Source organism: Bidens hawaiensis, unplaced genomic scaffold, assembly GCF_021521415.1.
Source record: "Bidens hawaiensis isolate Kalapana, Puna unplaced genomic scaffold, B.hawaiensis_p1.1 tig00007551_1, whole genome shotgun sequence".
NCBI classification, from domain to species: domain Eukaryota; kingdom Viridiplantae; phylum Streptophyta; class Magnoliopsida; order Asterales; family Asteraceae; genus Bidens; species Bidens hawaiensis.
This window is the reverse complement of record NW_027491527.1, coordinates 615,533-639,009: the sequence shown is the minus strand read 5'-3', so window position 1 is coordinate 639,009 and position 23,477 is coordinate 615,533. Positions and strand designations below refer to the sequence as shown.

The 23,477-nt window shown below is 40.1% G+C and overlaps 1 protein-coding gene across 1 annotated transcript; it reads right to left on the bottom strand.

The window, feature by feature from the left end:
* Positions 1 to 21,360: 21,360 nt before the first annotated feature.
* LOC143635525 (trans-cinnamate:CoA ligase, peroxisomal-like) lies at positions 21,361 to 23,255 on the bottom strand. The gene is made up of 2 exons (XM_077103346.1): positions 22,982 to 23,255; positions 21,361 to 22,896 (listed from the first exon to the last, which is right to left on the bottom strand). Exons 1-2 carry the CDS (start codon positions 23,177 to 23,179, stop codon positions 21,361 to 21,363), a joined length of 1,734 nt encoding a protein of 577 aa, XP_076959461.1. The 5' UTR covers positions 23,180 to 23,255.
* Between the last annotated feature and the right edge of the window lie 222 nt (positions 23,256 to 23,477).

Genomic DNA, 23,477 nt, shown 5'->3' with positions numbered 1-23,477 from the left:
GGTTGTTTGTAAAACCCGAGTGTTGTTGGTCTCGGGTGTGGTGGCGGTGAGCCGACGCGTATAACCGTTTTAATTACCAATGTTACCCAAAAAGAAAAAAGTGAATGAATTACGTGACCTAATCAAATTTTGCCAAATGGATCAATCGTAATGAACCAAATGCTTATTTGTTCTATATAAATATCATATGTTTAGAATTCAATTGAACGCGAGTTTGAACAATGCGATTTAAGTATAGATATAGAGAAATACTTTTTGATTTGATTTGTTAAGCGGTAACTAGTAGAAGCAAATGGGTGGCGGCTCTTTTACATGTGGTTTGGATCAGCTTCATTATCACAGTCGTTGGTGAAGTTGCCGCCGATTACAGTAAAAGTACAGATGATCAGCAAAAGTTTGTAGTAGAAATTGAGGAGTAGCTTTCTCAAATTAGTGTACAACACCACCTCAAATTAGAGAGTTTGAGCGTGCAAAATGAAATGTAGCTTGACATAACAAATCATGACTAGACATAACATGATATGTGGCATGGAAAAGACTGCAAAAAGATATTTGGTAACGAGCTCATAAAGTCATAGTATACATATCTATCTATACACGAGGCCTACCAACATAAATGTGCCATAAAGGTACGTGCGATGGGTTTTGCTTCATACTGTCATCCACCAAACATAATATCCTTGACCCGTTTCATATGTCTCTAACATGATAAAAACCTATGAACTCTTGGATATGATTTCAAACAAATCACACCGCCGCCCGCGTACGGTGGTGTAATGCCACTTTTGTCACAGTGACATCCCATTAGGTAGAAAATAATTAAGTGGTGGTGTCTGGATATGATTTCAAACAAATTTTATTTGTTATTCAAAACCCTACAAGACAAGACATGGTTAATGTGTCAGTCCCATGACCAACAAAAATATGAGGTTAACTACAGGAACTGAAGTACTGAATAATCTAAATGGAATGACATACTAGGTGGTTTGCTTAATTAGCGGCTTTTGGATTCAGGAGAAGGCAAAGTCGGTGGCACCCATGACGGTAAAGCGGATATTGAAATTCCAGATTATCTTCTTGTCAAAGATTTGTTGGATCCAGATTATAATCTTATTGATTTTGTATACCCTCACAATCTGTCAAATGATAAAATAAAGAAAGTTTTTTTAAAAAAGAGTGATATTTGTATCAACACTCAAGAATAATAACATTAAATTCAAATATTTTGAATTTAATATTGAGCTCAAATCAAACCATATCTCCAGATTCTATTATTGGAAGATGTTTACCAATTGTATTTATTGTATTAAATTTCTTCCTTATTTTTAGGTTTTATATGTGCTATTTATTGTAACTACATTTATCAAAAGAATAACTTTGAATTTCCAATTATCAATTCAATTCTTAATACAAATATATAGTAAATCTATCTATTTTAATAAAAGACTATCATTTTCGTCACTTGTCAATCTCATAGTTGTCTTCATTTTTTTTCAACTAATTTCAATATGTGGTCCTTATCTTTTAAGTCATTTCAATATATGAATTCAAGTTTAATTTTATTAATTGTAAATACTTACTGATTCATTATTTAACATTAATGGTGTAAATACTTACTGATTCATTCATTCATATTAAGCTGTGATTCGAGCAACTTTGCGTAATTTTTTATATAAAGATTTGTTTCAAATTTGAATTTAAAATTTTTTCATATGCATTTGAACTCAGGAAATGTATATTTTCTTAATTTTCTACAACCATTTTGTATAAATATTGCAAATATAAAAAACACATATTATATATATCTTGGTGTTTAGCATTAAATCATTGAAGTTGATTATTATAATTATAATCAATATGTATAACGATTTACTATATGAACTATCTATCATCTATTTATATGACTTTTCTGCATAGTATAAAGAGTTTTAAAAATATGAAGATCAATATTTAGTTTTCAATATTTTCTTCCATAACTTAGGTCAAAATGATTCAAAAACATAACTTGATTTACTTATTTTTATACTTAAATATATTTAATTTAATATGTCTTATAAGCTAAATTACTTAATTAAAAACATTTAATATTTTAAACCAAAAAAAAAATTGTTTCAATCTCATTCCTTTATTTTCGTTTTCCAAAAATCATTTAGGATATTGAAACATACAATATCGTTTTCATCGATTATTTACATAATTCCAATATTATATTAACTTATTACTTTTATTTTCATACAGATACAACGAATTGAGGTTATGTTAGTTTTACTTGTTAGTTATTACATAATTAAAGTGTTTATTATAGTTTATATTCAAAACAATAAACAATACACATTTGATTCATAATATGTGAAATAAGAACAATCGACTTGGACTAAATCTTGATCACACCAGCGGCTAAGGCTTAGCCTTTAATACTTAAAAATATATATGATTTTAAAACTAAAATTTAATTCGGGTTGATCCGAAACCTAGAATTCAGAACCAAGAACCAACCCGAATTATTTTGGTTCATGTTCTATTTTATTGGGTTCAAGTTTCTCGGGTTAGTTTTGGTTCGGGTACAAGTTTTCTTGGGTTGGGTTTCAGGTTACGGGTAAAAGTGAAAACCCTACTTTCAATTATTGTAAATAAGAATCACTACATTCACTTTATATAACTTTAAACCTTCTAATATTTTTCTAACTCAGAATAATCACTATTATTTGAACATGGTTTTAAGGTTAGTATGTATTTGTCATTTTCCTGACAATTACATTCATATGAAACGAAACAAGTCACTTTGTTATATTTTAATTTTCGGTTTTTATGTTGCTTGATTATACAATTTTTAATTGTAAAATATAAAGTCAATTAAAAATTTGTCATACCCAGAATATTAATGACAACAAATTTATCATGATCAATCAATTTCAAATTCTAAGAATGATTATATCATCAAAGTTCAGGTAATGTGGTTTTTGGGATAATCATGTTTTTTTTTCGATAGACATGAACAAATGTTCTCAAATGACATTATATTAATTGATTAAAAGATATGATATTTTATGTGTATGAATATTTTTTTTTAGTTTCATTGATATATTATCACCTATCTAGAGTTGGTATGTACTTGGAGAATTTTTGGTCACACGGATAACTCTACGTGGCTATATCAAGAGTTATAAGTGAACCCATATGTTACCTTATTAAAATAAGAGTTACAAGCAGACATATACTAAAGATTTTGATTTTTGATAAACAACGTATACCTACTAATACAATCACAAATGTAGTGTAAAGGAAGTTTTACATATTTGTAACATATTTGTGTAATCTTTGTTATGTAATTTCTGTAATTTTAATGTAAATTTTAATTGTAGTAACAATATATGAACAGTTTGTTGACTGTATTCAACTAATAGATAAAGTTTAAATATTTCATTAATTACCCGTGTAATACACGGGCCTCAAACTAGTATAATATATAAAAGCTTTTATATGCATAGCTTTTATATAAATGTTGTTACAATATATAACAAATATAAAAGCTAAAAATGAGGAAGAAATTTCATACAATAAATACATTTTGTAAACATCTTCCAATAATAGAATCTGGAGATATGGCTTGATTTGAGCTCAATATTACATTCAAAATATTTAATATTAATCAATTCGTTTTGACATATAAACATCCAAACGATTTATAATGAAGTGGCAGGTAAGCGGGCAACAAGCTGCGCCGCAACCCCCTTTTGGATAGCAAACCCAATCCGACTAAAAGCAAAATTTTGATTCTTATGGGCTGATACGTTACTATACACAACTTTCTGAACCCTATTCAAAAGGTCCACGGCATCCAGAGCTAAAAAACCAAAAGTGTCAAAGGCGAAGGGGATAAACACGTGTTGATTCTCCAAACAAGCTCTCTCGTGTTTAGCAACCTTGCCCGATGCCGCCTTCAATGCTGCATGGCCTGCTACAAATCCAGTGTCCCTAATCCCAACAAGAGGGGACACTCCTGTGAGGTCGACACAAGCGTGTTTTCCGCCTACCCACCCAAAAACAAGTATATCGGGCGGTCGTAATGTAGATCTTCCTTCTTGAGGATCCGTAAGAAAGTTATGAGGGCTTCCTTTTTAGCCGAAATCCCGGCTCGTTTAAGAACATCGTATAGAACATCCCTCACCAAATCATGCCTGTACTTAAACCCAGGCAACTCTTTGCAGTGAACCCCATGCTCGCCAAAAGAATCCAAACAAACCTTACGGCAAACCGGGCACGGCTCATCTACCGGAAACGAAGGGATCATTAACCGATACTTCAGGATGGCCCGGTACTCCAAAGCCGACATATGTTGGCCCAATCCTTCAATAGGGATAACACTTAAGAAATCTTAAGCCCGAGGAGCCCGAAGACACTCAAACACCGCTTTCTGACGAGGGGATAAATCAAACTTCATTTCCAAACTGTTGATGATTCCACTATAAAGGGCACTCGCCAAAGCATGTTGGGCTTTAAGGGGGGCGGTGTCTTTATTAGAGAAACCTCTAATGTCAAAATCGGGAAGTGAAATGTGCAACCGATCTATCGCACTCCCATAATCAGAGTCAACCCCATCAATACCACAACCTCGAAAAATGTGGTCTTGTAATTCCCAAGATTGCGCCCTCGAGGCCACAAACACATAAGTCGAAACGCCTGAAGCTGAACATAAACCCAAACCTCCAAAACGAGTCGGAAGTGATGCCAACCTCCATTGAAAATCTCCAAAGAAGGGACCACCACAAACCACGATGTCCTCAATCGCCCCCAGAAGGCCATTGTCAAACACAGAAACTGCTTCCCCTACATACACAGGTTGGCATATTCTGAGACCAAACAACAACTTTCCAACTCCCATACATGAGCGCAGCAAAAGGAGCTCGCATTGAGGATCCCGCAAATGCGGGAGATAGCTCATCAACTCCACAGCTCGCGAAGCCCTTTTCATAGCAAGTTCACTGATGAACCCGGCATCCCGGCTAACGGCTCCCCCGAGGAGTTTCACACCTAGCACCGGTCTTCCAATCTCACAGGGAAACACCCCATCCTGCACCTTAACCCCATTGCACGACGGACAAAATACTTCGGTTTTCTTAATATTAAGTTCAAGGCCCAGGCGGGGACCCTCCGACCTGATAATATCTAAAGCTTTGGCAACCTCTTTAGAGTCCCCAATAATTGTACCATCGTCTAGGTACCAAGCATGAAAGAGAAGCTTACAGGAACTCTGGACTAGATGAATAAGTGGGTGCAGAACTAAGGCGAAAAGAAGAGGTCCCAAAGGGTCCCCCTGCTGAACCCCAGTGGTGGACCAAATGTGGTCATCCCCCACATATAGCCTGGCCGGTTGCCCATATAAAAAGTTCACTCATAAGGAAATAGATGGACATCGGGCCCGAATATCATTCAGAAAGGCAATCCTATCCACCAAGTTGAAGGCATTACAAAAATCAATAGTAAGCATAGCCAATGACCCATCAAATGAAGTTGTACAAGAAATCACTGATCGATGGCTAGTAGTGTTTCTTGAAGATGAAAAAGAATATCTATGCTAAGTAGCGCTTAAAATAAAGTATTTGGTTCATTTAAAAGATATTTTTAATAGTTAATGAAGCCTCTAAATAGCTCAGCAGCATAAGGTTGATAAAGCACGTCTTACTTAAAAGTCATAGTTAATACTCCTTCCGTCCCATTTTAAATGTTTATTTTTTTCATTTTTGGTTGTCCCAATTTAAATGTCATTTCTATACATATAAAATCAATTTCCAGTTGTGCTCTTACTATTACATATATTAGATGTTTAGCCAAGGAAGAAAAATGGTTTTTAACCATAATAACTTAAAGGAAATTATTGTCATTTTACAGCTTATAAAATAAAATGATCAAATATTTCTTAATTTGTGTGTTTTGGATCCCATGACATTTGAAATGGGACGGAGGGAGTAGTATATAGCATCAATATTATCTTTGGTATTGATTTTTTAAATTAATTAAACAAAATATTTATTAGGTTAAATTTTAGTTTGTTAGTTAATCATACTTTTTGAACAACTTGTAGTGAAAATTTTCCATCATGGTGTATATAATTCCGTATTAACATTGGATCACACGAAACTGTTGCAAATTTTTTTCATCAGAACCAATGCACACGTGATACAGAAACGTAAGGTGAACTCGTGTGCTCACACTAAGGCTAAGGGCATTGAGGCGCTAACTCCGGGGCGCGAACGATGTGGCAGTCGCGCACACCACTACCACCATCACGCGATCGGGGGCGCGAATGCTCGGGGCGAGCCGGACCACGGGGCTCAAAGAGCCGTTGGGATATGGAGGTGCTCAGCTTTTAAAAAAAACTTTTTTTAACCTATAATACCAATCCATACACTCCATTTTAATTAAAACTCACCTCATTCTCTCTTATTCTCTTAAAAGACAACACTTTCCCTCTACCAAAACTATATTTCTCTCCATTTTTATTAATGGCATCGTCTTCGTCTTCCAGTTCTTCTGAAGAAGACGAACACATTTGTCAAGCGGTTCAAGAGACGATAAATTTTTTGATGATCAAAGACGCCCCCGAGCCCCATTTTTCTGGCAACCACGTCCTCGTGATCGAAAGATTGCTAATGAAACTTTGATATGTCACTATTTTAGCCCCGATCCCGCATATAGTGAGGAAAGTTTTAAAACCCGTTTTCGAATGACTAGACGATCATTCATGCGTCTAACAAATGACTTGCCAGAGAACTTTGAGTATTTTCAACAAAGGGATGACGCTAGAGGTAATCCTGGGTTCACAGCTACTCAAAAAATTACTTCCGCTCTTTGGCAACTAGCGTATGGTGTTGGATCATACATGTTGGACGAATATTTATAAATGGCTAAAAAGACGGGACGCGATTCGCTTAACCACTTTTGTAAAGGTATATAGTTTTAATATAATTTTATTATTTACATTTATTTATATAATTTTAAATATTTAGATAAGTATGTAAGCTTAATAATTATATTTATGGGTCATATCGCTATACAAGCGAAGATACTTACATAAACCAACGATGTATGATAACCATCGAATATACTAGGTGCACGGTGAAAGGCATGATTTCCCCGGGGTGCACGGTAGCCTCGATTGTATGCATGTTGGTTGGGACTATGTGTCCTACTGCTTGGCGAGGATAATTCCATCGAGGTGATCGCCCCGACCCTACTATTGTACTTGAGGCGGTGGCGTCACAGGATCTTTGGTTTTGGCATGCATTCTTTGGGGTTGCCGGGTCAAATAATGACCTCAATGTTATCGATCAATCACCGATATTCGATGAACTTATCGTCGGGATTGAACCCACTCGGCTTTTTTTTGCAAATGGAGAACACTTCAAGTACGGGTACTACCTCGTTGATGGTATTTACAGCGAATGGGGGACACTAATTCAAGCTTACACTTCTCCACTTTGTGACAAACGAAAGTACTTTAAGAAGAAACAGGAATCAGCAAGAAAAGATATTGAAAGCGTGTTTGGAGTCCTAAAGAAAAAATGGACAATGTTGGTGAATCCAATAAAATTTTGGACAAGGGAGAAGATAACGTAAGTCGTCTACACGTGTGTAATCCTACATAACATGATACTAGAAGACGAAGGTCACGATATTTGTCAAAACTACCAAGGTGATATTCCAAGACAGAATCTACGATCACCAATGAACAACGACTCGACAACTTAAATATCATCAAGAGCCGTGAGATACACGGCAACCTTCGGCGTGAGTTGGTCGACTATTTGTGAGATAGAAGACCCGATAATATTGTATTTGGCTAGTAATATTTTAAATTATTATTAATGTAATGTTTTATATTATCATTAATGTAATGTTTTAAATTATTATTAATGTAAAATAATGATTTTTTATTAGAAAAGTAGTATTTAAAAAAAAATTCAATCAAGCCCCGGATCACCTGGACCACTACACCCTGGGGCTTGATCCTGGTATTGGTCATGTGCCACGTCAGCGCCTACGTGTCGTAAATATATTGGATCACTTGGGGGTAGATCAAGCCCCACTACCCTTAGCCTAATAATGCATAGTTAGAGCATTCTCAACAGCTCATGTATAATTATGTGAGAGAGATCTGTAATCTTTTTTAAATGATTGTGAGTAAATGAGAAAGAAAATTTTAAAGTTATAAGTACATTTGGAGGAACACTGTTCATCCTTTATTTGTTTTTTAATATATTTAAAAGTGGTTGTGAGTAGAGCAATAATAAAAGCTAATGATAAAGATATAAAATAATACTCCATCTACCCCATTAAGAATGCCCATATTTCCTTTTTTATTTGTCACATTACAAATGTCCACTTTCAAAATTTTACCCTTAAACAAAATAATATTGGTGGACCCAATTTCGAAGGACATTATTGTCACTTGGTAAGCAAAAAAAAATAATCATTCAATATACCTTAAACTTTGTGGTTTTCCAACTATGACACTTTTAATGGGACGGAGATAGTATTATCTAATTATATATGAGAGAGAAAAGGTAGTGTTTCTTAGTGTAATTATAGAGATCAAGATAAAATCCTTTTACATATAGTTCAAACACATAAAAAAACATATACGTATAAGAACAATAATAATGCCTAATACGGTCTTCAGTTTCGATAAAAACTTTAGCCAAAGTTCCATAGTCGTAATCTTCGATCCGTAATCTTAAATGATAATTCACAATATGATCTCGTAGTCCAGCAAGCGGTGTATATGGTGAGGTGATAGTGAGCGGCTAGAGGATCGAAGTCCGACAAAAGAGGGGTAAAAAGGCGACGCCAGGGACTGAAGTCAGTTCTGGAGCAGTGAAGCGCCTCGATGAAGGCGGCACTAGAGGATCGAAGTCTGAGCGCTCATGGACCGTAGTCCTGAAAGAGAGTGGAAAAAAAACTAGCAAGCAACATGAAGAGTTTACCTCAGATTTAGCCTAGTAAGGCCCAATAAGCATTAGTAAGATGGGCAAGCCCAAGAATAGAGGCCCAGTCCAGGGACACCCAGTGCACACCAAGACAAAGACTGAGGACAACGAGAGACCGCTATTGGTCTGGCACCCGATAGAGCTGAAGCTTACGTACTCCAGGAGCAAAGGACATACCCAGTGGACAATAACAAGCCTCCTGTGGAAGTCAGAGAGGAAGGAAAATGACCACTGGATAATAGGATAGACCCTAGGGTAACGGTCCCAGGAAAGCTTCCTCCGGGACCCTATATATGTAAACAAAACTTCACACTCACACACGTTCAATCTTGACATAATTCATTTGAGGTCTCAACATTGGCGCCATTCGTGGGACCTGTGTAAATAGCAGTCTCACCCACAGTTTTAGACGAGATGACCAGCCTGGATCCAGACGGTATGCCGTCGAACCTCAAATCCATCCCCGACGATGAAAGTGAACCAGCAACGACAACAGAAGATGGAGTAACAGATCTGCTTAAAATGGGTCCTTCTCCGGGAAACCTGCCAGCAACCGGTGAACTGGTGGTGGTCGAAGATGAGACGGAGGAGGAAAACCAGAAAAGAAGAGCCGAAAAGGGAAAAACGACTGGGGGAAATGGAAGATAATGCCTGAGTTCATTCGAGCTTACAAGGACGCGCTCAAAGCATGCCTAGAAGAACATGAGACGAATGAGAAACTAATGGCCGTCAAAACACGTTTGTCGTTCGAAACACCGGGACCGGAGGAATGGGAGGAGCTCAGAAGCAATCAGAGCAAGGATTGTAATGTTCTTTTGGAATCCCTAGTCACCCTCTTATCCTCCGTCAAGGAAAAGAGAAGAGACAATCCCAGCCGGATACGTCATACGTGTCTAAATTCACTCGGTGGATAGTAGAGGTCGTCCTACATCCTAAGCTCCATTATCCATCTACCGTGGATAAATATGATGGAACTCAGGACCCAGAGGACCATCTCCATGCATTCCGGGGAGCCGGAATGGTCAGTGGATGGTCTATACCAGCCTGGTGCCTAATGTTCCCTCAAACCCTAACGGGGGGAGTGCGCATCTGGTTCGATAGCCTGGAACCAGGAAGCATAGACAATTAAGAACTGAGGGGGAAATTTTTGAGAAACTTTAGCCAGCAAAGAAAGGCTATGAAGAACCCTAACGAGATTCTACACATCAAAATAAGAGATGAGGAAACAGTGGAACAGTTCATGGATAGGTATGTGGCTGAGAGCATGAATATTAAAAGAGTACCGGAGGTCATGAAAATTAGTGGTTTCATCAACGGGGTGAGATTCTCCCAGTTAACAGAAAAGTTGGGGGAAGATTTCCCAGCCACTTTTGACCAACTCATGGACCGAGTAAGAGCATTTGTCAGGGGGAAGGACACGAGGTCCAAGCTCCGGGAATGGTAAACCAAGAAGACGGCGCCCAAACCTTGGGGGGGGAGGATGTTGGGATTCCCCATCCCGGAAAGATCCGTGCATCATTTGAAAAGGGTCGCTTCACACCATACCATCCTCCGGGAAATCACTCCGCTTACTCACCCATAGCATATCACCCACCCTTATTCCCTTCAGGCGTATGGCCAGGGGAAGTCAGTACAGACCCCCGCATGGTGAGAAACAACTGCCGGGAGGGGTAGATGTTCTAGTAGCTGACAAGACTAAATATTTTGTAGACATGATACGGAGAGGAGACGAATGGGGGGGAAACCCACGAAGGATCTCTAAGGTGGGAAGAGTGGGGTCTTTGATCTCGAACACGACATGGATGAAAGCTGAAATAACTTTCCCTGTCCTAGGGAGGAAGAAACTAGAGAAATGCCCCTAAATATCTCAGCAAGCGTAGCTGGACACCGAGTGGCTCGCGTCCACGTCGATGGAGGAAGTGGTTTGGAGGTCATGTATGAGCATTGTTTCATAAGGTCCCAAAGAGAAGTTCGAAGCAGACTGGAGGAAGATGTATGCCCACTGATGGGATTTTCGGCGGAGGTGGTAGATCCTTTGGGTCCCTAACCCTCCCATTCACCCTCAGAGATGGGGAAAGGACCAGAACGGTGCATCTCCATTTCTCCATGGTTCTAGAACCTATAAAGTACCACATAATACTGGGCGGACCAGGAATGAAATCACTACGAGCTGTGCCATCCACGGTTCACTGGTATATGAGGTTTCCCACCCCGAAGGGAATATCTATTGTCTGTTCCTCCACCGAGATAGTAGCTAGTATTGTAAGGGGAACCAAGCCAAGGAAAGAGGTTGAAGAGTGGGTTCTCAATAGGGAGAACCCTAACTAGATGGTGAGGATTGGGTCCCAATAATCTGACTGAGGCAAGGCCGGATTGAAGGAGGTGCTCCTCCGTAATGCTGATGTCTTCGAATGGAAACAAGAAGATATGACCGGCATTCCGCGAAGCCTGGTACAACACAGCCTGGACGAGTTCCATTGGATGGAACCAGTCAAATAGAACAAGAGAAGCCCGGGCCCTCAGAAAATCCAAGCAATGCTAGAGGAAACAACTAAGCTGTTGCAAGCAGGGATTGTGCGTGAGGTTAAGTATCCTCGGTAGATATCAAAACCCGTTATGATCGCAAAATCAGACAACAGCTGGCGCATGTACGTCGATTTCAAGGATCTAAATAAAGTCTGCCCAAAGGATTCATACCTCTCCCCGAATAGAAAAGAAGATGAGTATTTAGCCCAGTTTCCCATCAAGTGCTTCTTGGACGCTTACAAGGGGTACCATCAGATCCAAATGGACCCCAAAGATGAAGAAAAAATGGCGTTCTATACCAAAGAGGGGACCTTTTGCTATACCAAAATGCCTTTTGGCCTAGAGAACGCAGGGGCGACATACCAACGTTTCATGGATCGACTGTTTAATCAACAAAGAGAAAGGAATGTAGAGATATACGTCGATGACCTTGTCATCAAGAGCACCAACGAAGACAATATGCTCGACGACATCAGAGAAATCTTCAACACACTCAGGGGAGCCAAAATGAAGCTCAACCCTGGTAAATGCTCATTTGGGGTAGAAGAAGGAAAGTTTCTGGGAGTTTTGGTCACCAAAAAGGGGGTCAAAGCCAATCCAGAGAACGTAGAAGCTTTGGTTCAAATGGACAGGCCAAGAAACATTAAGGATGTACAAAGGCTCAATTGGAGGTTGGTCGCTCTCAATTGGTTTCTCTCCAAAATTGCTGAGAGAACCCTCCCGTTCATGGACGCCTTAAGGAGAAGTACGAAAAAGAACAAGTTCTGCTGGGACACGGAAGTAGATAAAGCCTTTCAAGAGCTGAAGGCTCACCTATGTGAGCTCCCCACAATCACTGCCCCCCCCCCAACCAGGGGAATTCTTGATCCTTTACCACTCGCACACCGAGAAAATGATTAGCTTGGTACTCATGGTTAAAGGTGGGGGGGAATCCCTATCTACTTCGTAAGTAGTACCTTAAAGGGTCCTGAAGAAAGATTCTCTCCTATCGGGAAGCTAGTATTATCACTAATCTACACAGCAAGGCAGCTGAAGAGATACTTTTAAGCCCATGTAATTCGGGTCTTGACCGACAAGCCCCTTCAACAAGTCCTAATGAAACCGGAGGCATCAGGAAGATTGGCCAAGTTGGCGATAGAGTTGGGGGACCACACAATCGAATATAAGCCCAGAGCCACATTCAAGGGGCAAGTGATGGTTGACTTCATCATGGAGATGACGTCCCATAAAGGGGATGAAAAGGGGTCCCATCAGGGTTGCCTAGAGAAGACCGAACTCGAAATGCCAGAAAGCCAAAAGGAGCCTTTATGGAACCTCTACACCGACGGGGCATCGAACGGTGACGGGAGTGGAGCAGGACTCATCCTCATCAGTCTTGAAGGCATAGAATTGACCTACGCTATGCGCTAAGAGTTCCCGAGCACCAACAATGAAGCCGAATATGAAGCCCTCCTGGCAGGGCTGAGGATGGTGATAAAAATCAAGGTGCAATACATCAAGGCCCATGTGGAATCGCTGCTGATAGAGAACTAAGTGAAGGAGGATTATGAGGCCAAGACCCTAAGATGGTAGAGTACCTAAAAAAGACACAAGAATTGTTACAAAGTTTCAAAGGATCAGAGGTAGTCCACATCTCACGAGGGCTCAATAAAAAGGCTGACGCCCTGAGCTAATTGGCGTCTATTGCCTTTGACCACCTAGAAAGGGACGTCAAACTTGAAACAATAAAAAAGCAATCAATATCTGAGGACATCGTCGCTAGCGTGAAAAGACCTCAGCCGAACGGGATGACTCCCATTAATCGATACTTACAAGATGGAATCACCCCGGAGGATAAGCAGGAGGCCAAAAGATCAAGAATCTGGGCTCTCCAGTATGAGATCATAGATGGGAGTTTGTACTGTAGGTCTTACCTAGGGCCCTCTCTCACATGCGTAGACCACGAAGAAGCCTAGTACGTCATTCGGGAGATCCATAAGGGAATATGTGGGATGCACATGGGGGCGAAAATTGCTGCAGCCCAGGCCATGAGAGCCGGATACTACTGGCCGAAAATGTTCCTGAGTGCCCTTAGAGAAATACGGAAATGCGACAGCTGCCAGATTTATGCTCCGGTAACCCGAAAACCAAAACTCAACCTCGTCCGGCTAAGTTCATCCTGGCTGTGAAAGGCTAAGTTCTTGGTTGTGGCCATAGATTATTTTACTAAGTGGGTGGAGGCCAAGTCCCTGGTTACCATAACAGGGCAGCAGATCAAGAGGTTTGTATGGGAGAACATTGTATGCCGATTTGGGCTTCCTCATATCATGGTAAGCGAAAACGGGAAGCAATTTGCTGGGGGTGTTTTTCGAGATGGTGCGAGCAATTGCACATCAGGCAGACCTTCACGTCGGTCGCCCATCCTCAGGCCAACGGACAAGTAAAAAGGGCCAATAGAAGCATCGTTGAGGGCATAACTAGTCGGTTGGGCAGACAACGGAGCTCATGGGTGGAAGAATTGTCCCACGTTCTGTGGGGACACCGAACCATTCCCAAGGTTAGTAACGGAGAAACACCTTTCAGCCTCACCTACGGAGCGGAGGCTATGATACCTGTGGAGATAGGGTCACCAACTGGGCGGATGAAATTAACTAAGGTAGAAAATGAAAATGACCTTCGGTTGAACCTCAACTTTGCCGAAGAGAGAAGGGAGATGGCGGCCCAGTGAGAAACCGAATACAAGAAAAAGATGGAAAAAATACTATACTCCAGAGTAAGGGAAGTCAGGTTCAAAGTGGGTGACCTAGTCCTACGGGAGAATGAAGCAAGCAGATAGGAGAGTCAAGGAAAATTGGGACCCCGGTGGGAGGGTCCTTACCAGGTCATTTGGGCCGGAGAAAAAGGGTCCTACAAACAGGCGTACTATACGGGCGAAGAAGTTTCCGGTACATGGAACGCCATGCAACTAAGAATATACTATGCCTAGGCCCAGGCCAGGCCAGGCAGAAGGGCACACGTGTCAGGTGAACGACACATCTTTTTGTTACGACAAGCAACGTGTTGCCGGGAAAAGACCTTTAAAGTCCACAATAAAAGAGTACCTTGGATAACATTCAGAGGCTTTGTTTGGATATCTTTTTGTAATTCATTTGTGAAATGAGACACAAATTCGGCGGTGAACAGCATGTCTTGAAAATCTTTTGAGAACCTCTCCGAGAGGACATTCGTTCATTTTGTAATGTTAAATGACATGTCGCTAATAGTGCAAAAAACAATAACAACCCACTCGGGACAACTAAAAAACTACTTTTCTCCACGAAAAACATTCAAATGAGCTCATAACGATTCCATACCTCCTGTCACAAAAGGCAAGGAGAAGGCCTCGCCGATAAGCTGTCCGGTTAACCAAAACAATCAAACAAAATCAAAAGGTCTCTAAAATGATCACAAGCATGCATGGCCAACACATTGCATAACTAAAGCATAACGATTAAGATGTCCAAATAAGCGTTCCGGGGGCGAAATGTTAACACACAAACCTACGCCCTTAGGGAACAATATTACAATCATCCATACAAAATGTTTAAAGTTTGAAAGGAAATTCACAAAAGTCAATCACCCACCGTGATTATGGCAAAGGCAAGACTATGGATAGGGGGACGGAGGGTCAACCACAGAAGATAGAGCTTTGATTTCATTCACAGGCACGTCGAGAGTGATAGGAAGTTGTTGCAGGATCGGAGGCTCAAAAGAGTTGTATGCAATGATAGCATCCTCAGCCTCGGTCTCGGCAGTGGCAGAAAAAGAGGGCACCTCAACGAAAGCATCACTCGATCCTTTTGGGACCCGATCACATCAACTTCACGTTTCAAACCCTGATCCACTTCCATCTCCAGCTTGAAACTAGCTTCTAGCCATTAACAATGCCACAAAATCAGAAAAATCACAAACAAAGGGTAGGAAAGGACAAATAGAGAAAACCTTACCTCTTGAAATTTCTCCTGATTAGCCTGGGCTACAAGGCACTGGGCCTCCAACGCAGTGGCTCGATCCCGAGCCGTAGAAATATCAGCAGACATTGGGCAGTGTGATCCTGGGAAGTTTTCAAAGTAGCCTCCAATCTGGGTACCCCAAAGTTTGCTCTTCGGCCAAGACGACTTTCTGCTGCAGATTTTGGATTTTTTATTTATTCTTCTCAATCGTACGCTCCAGCTGGTCAATCTCTTCTTGATTTTTTTGCAATATGTGATCCGCATCAATGGCATCCTGGAGAGTGGCCGCCTCCAAGGCTAAGACACAATAGAGATGCGTCCCAAACTCTCCCACAGATCGTCAATGCTCATAGCCCGGATGTGTGCAAAATCCACTGGGGGGGGATAACCTCAGTAAGAAAGTCGTGTGCCAGCTGAGGAGTACACCAAAGCTCCTTCATCCAAATTCCACTTGGAAGCAAAAATCCTGCCACAAATGGGCTCCTCAGTTCCTGATGGAGGAGGATCCTTGGGAAGTGGTTCGGGTTCCTCAGGACGTTTGCCTTTGGGATCAGCCTGGTCAGAAGAGGGGCCAACATTATGGCTCACCTCCGGTGTAGTAGTAAACACTGGGAAGGCAAACTCAGCATCTAGGTCAACAACCTCAGAAGGAGGTGGGACGGCGTGGCGAGATGATGATGACTGAGCCAGATAGGGACGTTTGGAGCTCCGTAGCCGGTTCTTCATGGAAGCATCAAAAACATCGGACAACAGGTTCTTGTGTTTGGGAGTATCTTCCACACTAAGAAGCAAGTTTGGGGTAAATTGATCCAAGGAGGCCAATTCGGTCTCTGAGCTAGTCCCAAGCGTCACATGAAGCTCGACAAACTCAGCAGTCTTCATGGTTCCTTTCTGAAGAAGTTCTTTCAAAGTAATCTCTACACAAAAAAATAAACACCATTAGTAACGCTAAAGTAATACAACAAAATACAAGGAGACAAAAGAAGTGACAAGAGGCTGAGGACCTCGATCACCCTCAAGCACAGCCGGCCGGGTGGAGTGATTCGGCCATATTTGACTCATCCCAGCCATACATAGAAGAGTTCAGGGTAAGCCATTGCTTCTGTTAGATTATCTATAAGCAATCTATACAAATTCACCTGACTTGTGGGAGGACGGGGAGCTAAGTCATGAATGAGGGAATCTGTGTGGCGGCAGCTGTGAAGGCCTGGGGCAAAGTTGGGAGAAACAAAGAAAAAGCTATTCTTCCATTCTTTAGGATAAAATCCAGTAGGCATTTTTGAATAACACGGTGGGTGCTTGTCCATTGGACGACGCTTAAAGGTGAACCAGTCACCATCGACTCTAAGACGGTAGAATCGCCAGAATAGAGGCACCGTGGCGAAACCGCCCATGGCACGGCAAGCAAGCTCAAAATGAATTACTCGTAAGAAACCCAAGTGATGAACTAGTGAAAACCCTAACTTGTGGTGCTTTAGCAACGCCATTTGAAACTCGGTGAGAGGATAGCGAATGTTAGCGCATTCCAAGTTTTTAGTATACGAAGTAATAAAATTGGGGTGACTAAGGGCCGTTTCATGAGGTTTAGGCAAGATCGAAGACATCAATAACGTAATATGTTACTGTGAACGTAGCGTTAACGTTTTCTCTTGAGAAAGGACGGAAGTGATCGAAGACATACCCTCGCGACTCATGGCTAATGGAAAGAAGAAATAATGAGAAGATAACAAACACTAACCTTCCGAAAAGGTGGAAAGAAGAAGGGTCTGCCGGAAGGGGATGAATCGCCAAAAGTTGTAAGGAATAAGGTAAAAAGGAGAGGAGTAAGAGAGGAGTTATGGTGAAGAGACATTTTATACAGTGAGTAGTTACGGCGTGGGGAAGCGTGTTCATTCAACCTACACCACAAGTTTTACCGCCTTCACATTTTGGATTGAGGTGGGCCGGATTATGTGTTGGGCCAAGGCCTAGATAAGAGTGTGTTTCATTTATAACATGGACCCGGGAACCATTGGGAGAAAAGGGGAGACGGGTTATAACTTAGTCCATTATCCTTAACATAAATAACAAGAATAATAGACTGGGGGACTGGAAAAGGTTACCTCAGATTTAGTGTGGTAAGGCCCAAGAAGCATTAGTAAGATGGGCAAGCCCAAGAAGAGAGGCCCAGTCCAGGGACACCCAGTGCACACCAAGACAAAGACTGAGGTCAACGAGAGACCAGTCGTTATTGGTCTAGCACCTGACAGAGTGACAAAGCTGAAGTTTACGTACTCCTGGAGCAAAGGACATACCCAGTGGACAATAGCAAGCCTCCTATGGAAGTCAGAAAGGAAGGGAAATGACCAATGGATAATAGGCTAGACCCTAGGGTAACGGTCCCAGGAAAGATTCCTCCGGGACCCTATATATGTAAACAATTTTATGTTAACACACATGTTCAATCAATATAATAAAGAATCACCATTCACCGGCAAACGGTTATCCTTGCCTGAAACGAATAAACAAGACTTCACACTCACACACGTCCAATCTTGACATATTCATTTGAGGTCTCAACACAGCACCAGAGGACCAAGGTCATATATGTAACGGCGAAGTGACTCGATGAAAGTAGCACCTAAGGACCGAAGTCAGATCTAAGGTGACGGAGACCTAAATCAAAACACGATTTTGGGGCCTTTTCATTACAATTGTTAATAAAATAAATTTTACTTATTACAAATTTTGAACTAATAACTTATACTTTAGTAGCAACTAAGCTTACTACCACATCAGTACATTACTTTGAGTTTACTTTACCCATTATATATATCTATATATGATGTTTTTAGACTTGATGGCCTTAATTAAACGTAGGCCTAAAGCTCTAACTTGTTTCCGTTGTCCCAAGAGCCATCTCTGCGAAAAAAGACTCGAGGACCACAGTCCTAGAGCAACAGCCTGATGGAGAAACAAAATCCGGATCTTGAGTAATAAATATTGTAAAGATTTCTGTCACAATCCGCAATAATAATTGGTGAAGCAATTGTGACAAATAAACGTACACAATCTTTAAATATTGAACCAAGGCTGTGGCAAAGAAAATATTCAAAAGTGACGATGTTTGAGACTTTGGGGGTGTTTGGATTCAATACTTTTACCTCCTTATATCCTTATAACTTATAAGGAGAAGTCATAAGTTACATATGTGTAACTTATCAACATTTTCTCTCACATGATAAGGAAATCCAAACACTTTGTTTTAATTTATCATAAGTTATAAGAAGGTAAAAATAAAGAATCCCAAACACCCACCAGGGCTGGCTCCGAGAAAGCAAAGAAAAGTTTTTGGTCGAACGCGAAAATTTTTTTTTGGCTTTAAGTAAAAAAAGTATTTTGTTAGGTTTAAACAATTTAATTTTTATATGGGTTTACTTGGTTATAATTTGGGTTGTGTAAAAGACTTGTATAAAAATAGGATTAAACATGTCTTGAATGAGACTAGAACCCATAATCTTTTATTTGGGAGTAATACCCCTTTGCCACTAAACCAAGCTAGTTATTATATAATTGAGTTTAAACATTAATAATACATATTGTATTTAATAATAATACATATAATTTAAAAAAAAATAAATTCGGGCATAGTGGGATGTCGGGTTTGTGGCCGTCGACCACCTTGCCACCCCCAAGGGCTGGCCCTGCTTAAATTTAATGTTTAAAAGTCGGTTAAACCAGTTATACCATATTTTATTAAGGCAACCGATATTTAGAGCCCAACAATGTTGAGCGGTTTATTAGAATATCGTATCGTCAGTTTTTTTAAATACCAGTTTAAACCGGAAAATCGTTTTTTTTTAGTACATGTTTAAGCCGGCAAACTGGTTTCAAACCCAAGAGATTTTTGATATATTGTGCGGCCCATATTTTTTAAAATTGACCTTTAACCTTGTGAATAATTCAAAAGGAGTAAACGCTATAGACGACGATTCGTTAATCAACCAACTTGGTATCCTGCAAATGTAAGATTGGTGTCTTTTCATCTTTTGTATTTACTAGGGGTGCAAATGAGCCGAGCTGCTCGCGAGCTACTCGAGATCGGCTCGTTAAAAAGCTCGATCGAGTCGAGCTTTATCGAGCCCGAGCCCGAGCTTTACTTATCGAGCTCGAGCCGGCTCGCGAGCCTAAAGGAGCCTGCCATTTATATAATTTTTTAAAAATATATATTTAATAATTATTAATTAATAAATATTATGTTATGAAAAAATAAATAAAAATAACTAAATAATATATATTCTTTTATAAATAAAATTATAATATAAAAATATATAAACTAATTAAAATTATATAAAAATATAATTAATAAATAATAAACGAGCCGATCCCGAGCCGAACTCGAGCTTCAAAATCCATTCACGAGCCGAGCTCGAGCTTTGAAAATAGAGCTCGAAACGAGCCGAGCTCGAGCTCGAGCTCTATGTAAGTTAAACGAGCCGAGCTCGAGCCTAGTCGAGCTCGGGCTCGGCTCGGCTCGTTTGCACCCCTAGTATTTACAATTTTCGTATACGAAGTACAAACTTTCTATTTGACTCGATCATTGTTCGTGTGTGATGTTTATTTCTTGTGTGATATTTATTAATGTACTCTTGAGTTATTTTTTTAATTTGAAGTTGTATTTATATAAAATATAGGGTAAATTATTCAATCCGGTTGAACCTTTCGGGACATCCCGTTCAGCCGATTGTGCAATGTTTAAATCAAATACAGTACAATTAATAAACCGGTTTTCAGAACATTTCTAAAAACCCCTCACCGCTATACACTTTTTTTGTATTTTTTCAGCAACATTAAGTATGGGAGGGCCGTTTCTGAAATGTGTTAAAAAAATTTGGGCCAGAACCGAAATAAAATTTTGGGCCTTAACTTAAGATATGTTTTCTTTTTTATTTTCATTTCTTTAAACGTTTAAATTTTTAAATGGCCTTATTTTGTTATCATTTGAGTTGTTCAAAAAAAAAGGTAGATCTTAAATGAGACTAGAATCTACAACCTGTTGGTTAAGAGTGTTACATATTTGCCACTACACGAAGCTATTTATTGTGTAATTGAGTTTAAAGATTAAAATTACATATCTATTTACATGAAATCATATATAATTTTTTTTTTTAGTGTTAATAATTTTTTTAAATAATCGAAGTTTTATAACAGTCCCCCCCCCCCTGCTGGCTCTGAAGTGTGGATAGCAAGACCGTTAGAATTTGAAACAATCAGTGTAAGGAGAAGGCTATAGCGATGAGATGAAACAGTGTCTCTATGAAGATTTAGGAAAAGTGGTTGAAATCAAGAAACAAAACCAAGACTTTATTTGAAAGAAAAAATAAGAAAGGTAAACTGGAAACGAAATGAATGGCAACTGGACAGGGCGGCTGCTACTGTGGCGGCACGCCGACATGTCTAGGGTTTTTCTCGAGTGAGTAAGTGACGGTTAGGGCTTGGTTATTTGAGTGTGGCGCGACAGAGACGTTATAGGGCCTAACCTAGTTTTGATACCATGTAAAGTAATGGTAAATAGTGGGTCGTTTGTTGATTAAGCTTGTCATACAATATATAGAGAGTATAATAAAGCTCATAGAAACATAAGGTAGGCACGCAAAATTAAATCACACTAATAATGCATAGTTATAATATAGTCCAACAGAGAGAAATGTTCTATACATCTTTTTTAATTTGAAGTTGACACGATACTGTTACAAATGTTTATAAACAAAATCAATACATGCATGATACATGTGAAACAAGTTGGATTAAGTTATTCTTCCAAGCATATACAAATGACCTATACATCTTTTCTATTTTGAAGTTGACATGAAACTAAAAGTGGGAGAATATTGAATTCAAATTCGAGACATTAATGCAAGAACCTTTTCTTGATTTTGATAACTAGTTTGATCCAAATCAACTTCCTTTTGAGACCTCTTGTTGTTTATGGTTATGTTTTTAGAGAACTCCAGAGTTTTTGCCCTTTTCCTAAGCTCCTCTTTAAGTACTTTACCGGTTCCTGTTTTTGGTAGTTCTGTCACAAACTCCACCTTCTTTGGTACCATAAACTTTGGCATGTTTTGCTTACAATATGCCAAGATTTCGGTTTCAGTTATGCCACCCGTTGCTTTCACGACAACGAAAGCACATGGACTTTCACCCCATTGTGGATGTGGCATTGCAACAACCGCAACTTCCAGTATGGCGGGGTGTGCGAATAGAACAGTCTCTATTTCCACACTACTAATATTTTCGCCACCCGAGATGATAATGTCTTTAGATCTATCTTTGATTTCAACATATCCGTCTGGATGGATCACTCCTACATCACCGGTTAATAGCCATCTATTGTGGAAAGCCTTTGCAGTCTCAGTTTCATCTTTAAAGTAGCCTTTCATGAGGCTACTTCCTCGGAGTACAATCTCTCCCTTGGTCTTCCCATCATGTGGAACACCCTCCATTGTTTTCGTGTTCTTTACATCAACATCCTCAAGGGTTAGTATACTTACACCTTGGCGGGCCATCAATCTAGCCTGTTGATGTCCAGGCAGTTGATTCCATTTGGATTTCCACTCGCACACAAGCGCAGGACCAGTGGCCTCAGTGAGGCCATACGCATGCGTTATGTGAAATCCAAGGTCCTTCATCCTATCTAGGAGGGGCGCTGGTGGAGGCGACCCTCCTACGAGTATGTTGACCTTAGAGGTCATTTCACAACGCTCATGAGCCTCGGCCTCTGAAAGGATGTTTAAGACAATAGGTGCACAACACATGTGAGTCACCTTGTGGTTAAAAATGCTTTTATACATTTCACCAGCGGTTGTCTTGCGGATGCACACGTTTGTCCCACCTCTAGCCGCAACGCCCCAAGTGAATGTCCACCCGTTGCAATGGTACATTGGTAACAACCACAGGTAGACCGCCTCGCTACCAAGCTCCCACCCTTGAATCAAGCTCATTGTACTAAGAAACGCACCACGGTGGCTACACACCACGCCCTTGGGGTCAGAGGTGGTGCCAGAGGTGTAGTTAAGCGAGATTGCATCCCACTCGTCGTCAAGTTCTTCACCTCGATACTCTGGATCTCCCTGGCAAATAAATTCTTCATACTCCAACTCTCCAAACCGAACACCAGTTGGCTTGTTAATATCATCTATCAAGATGACCAATGGCATACTCCCGTCTTCTGAACCAGCCATTGTTAGCGCCTCAGAAGCTACCGAAATAAATTCATAATCGACGAAGAAGACCTTGGCTTCAGAATGCCGCAAAATAGTGTATATGGTTTTGGCGTCTAGTCTCGTGTTTATTGGATTAAGCACAGCTCCTGCCATCGGCACTGCGAAATGCATCTCGTACAAGGCAGGCACATTAGGTGCGAGTACTGATACCTAGTAAATATATAATCAAACCATCATTAATTAGTAACAAGAATACAACTGGTGAATGCATATCATATATTAGAAATTAACTTACAACATCATTCTTGACAACGTTAAGTGATCGTAGAGAGTGAGCAAGACGGCAGCATCTCTGGTAAGTTTGGGTCCAAGTGAACCGGACACCATCGTCGATTATGGATGTTCGGGTTGAATAGATCTTGGAGGCCCTTTTGATGAAAGTGAGAGGAGTTAGAGGAACGTAGTTTGCTGGATGCTTTGCTATTTTATCCATGAATGCAGTGGTAAATGCAACCTGGTGGGAAGGATATTATATATAGACAAGAAGCAATGGTTTAAAGGGTTTTTTTTTATTATTACTCCGTATTTTTATTATTATCTCTTACACTGTGTTTCTGAGTCTCATTTAACGGGCGGAGGGGAAGGAAAAAAGAGGAAAATATAAAAAGTTTATGTTCCATAGATTTTTTTAAGAAAGGGAGGGGAGGGGAAAGAAGGGAAAATGCTAGAATATTTAAGCATATTATCATCCTTTCAAATTGGAGAGATTATGAGAAAAAATATTTATGTGT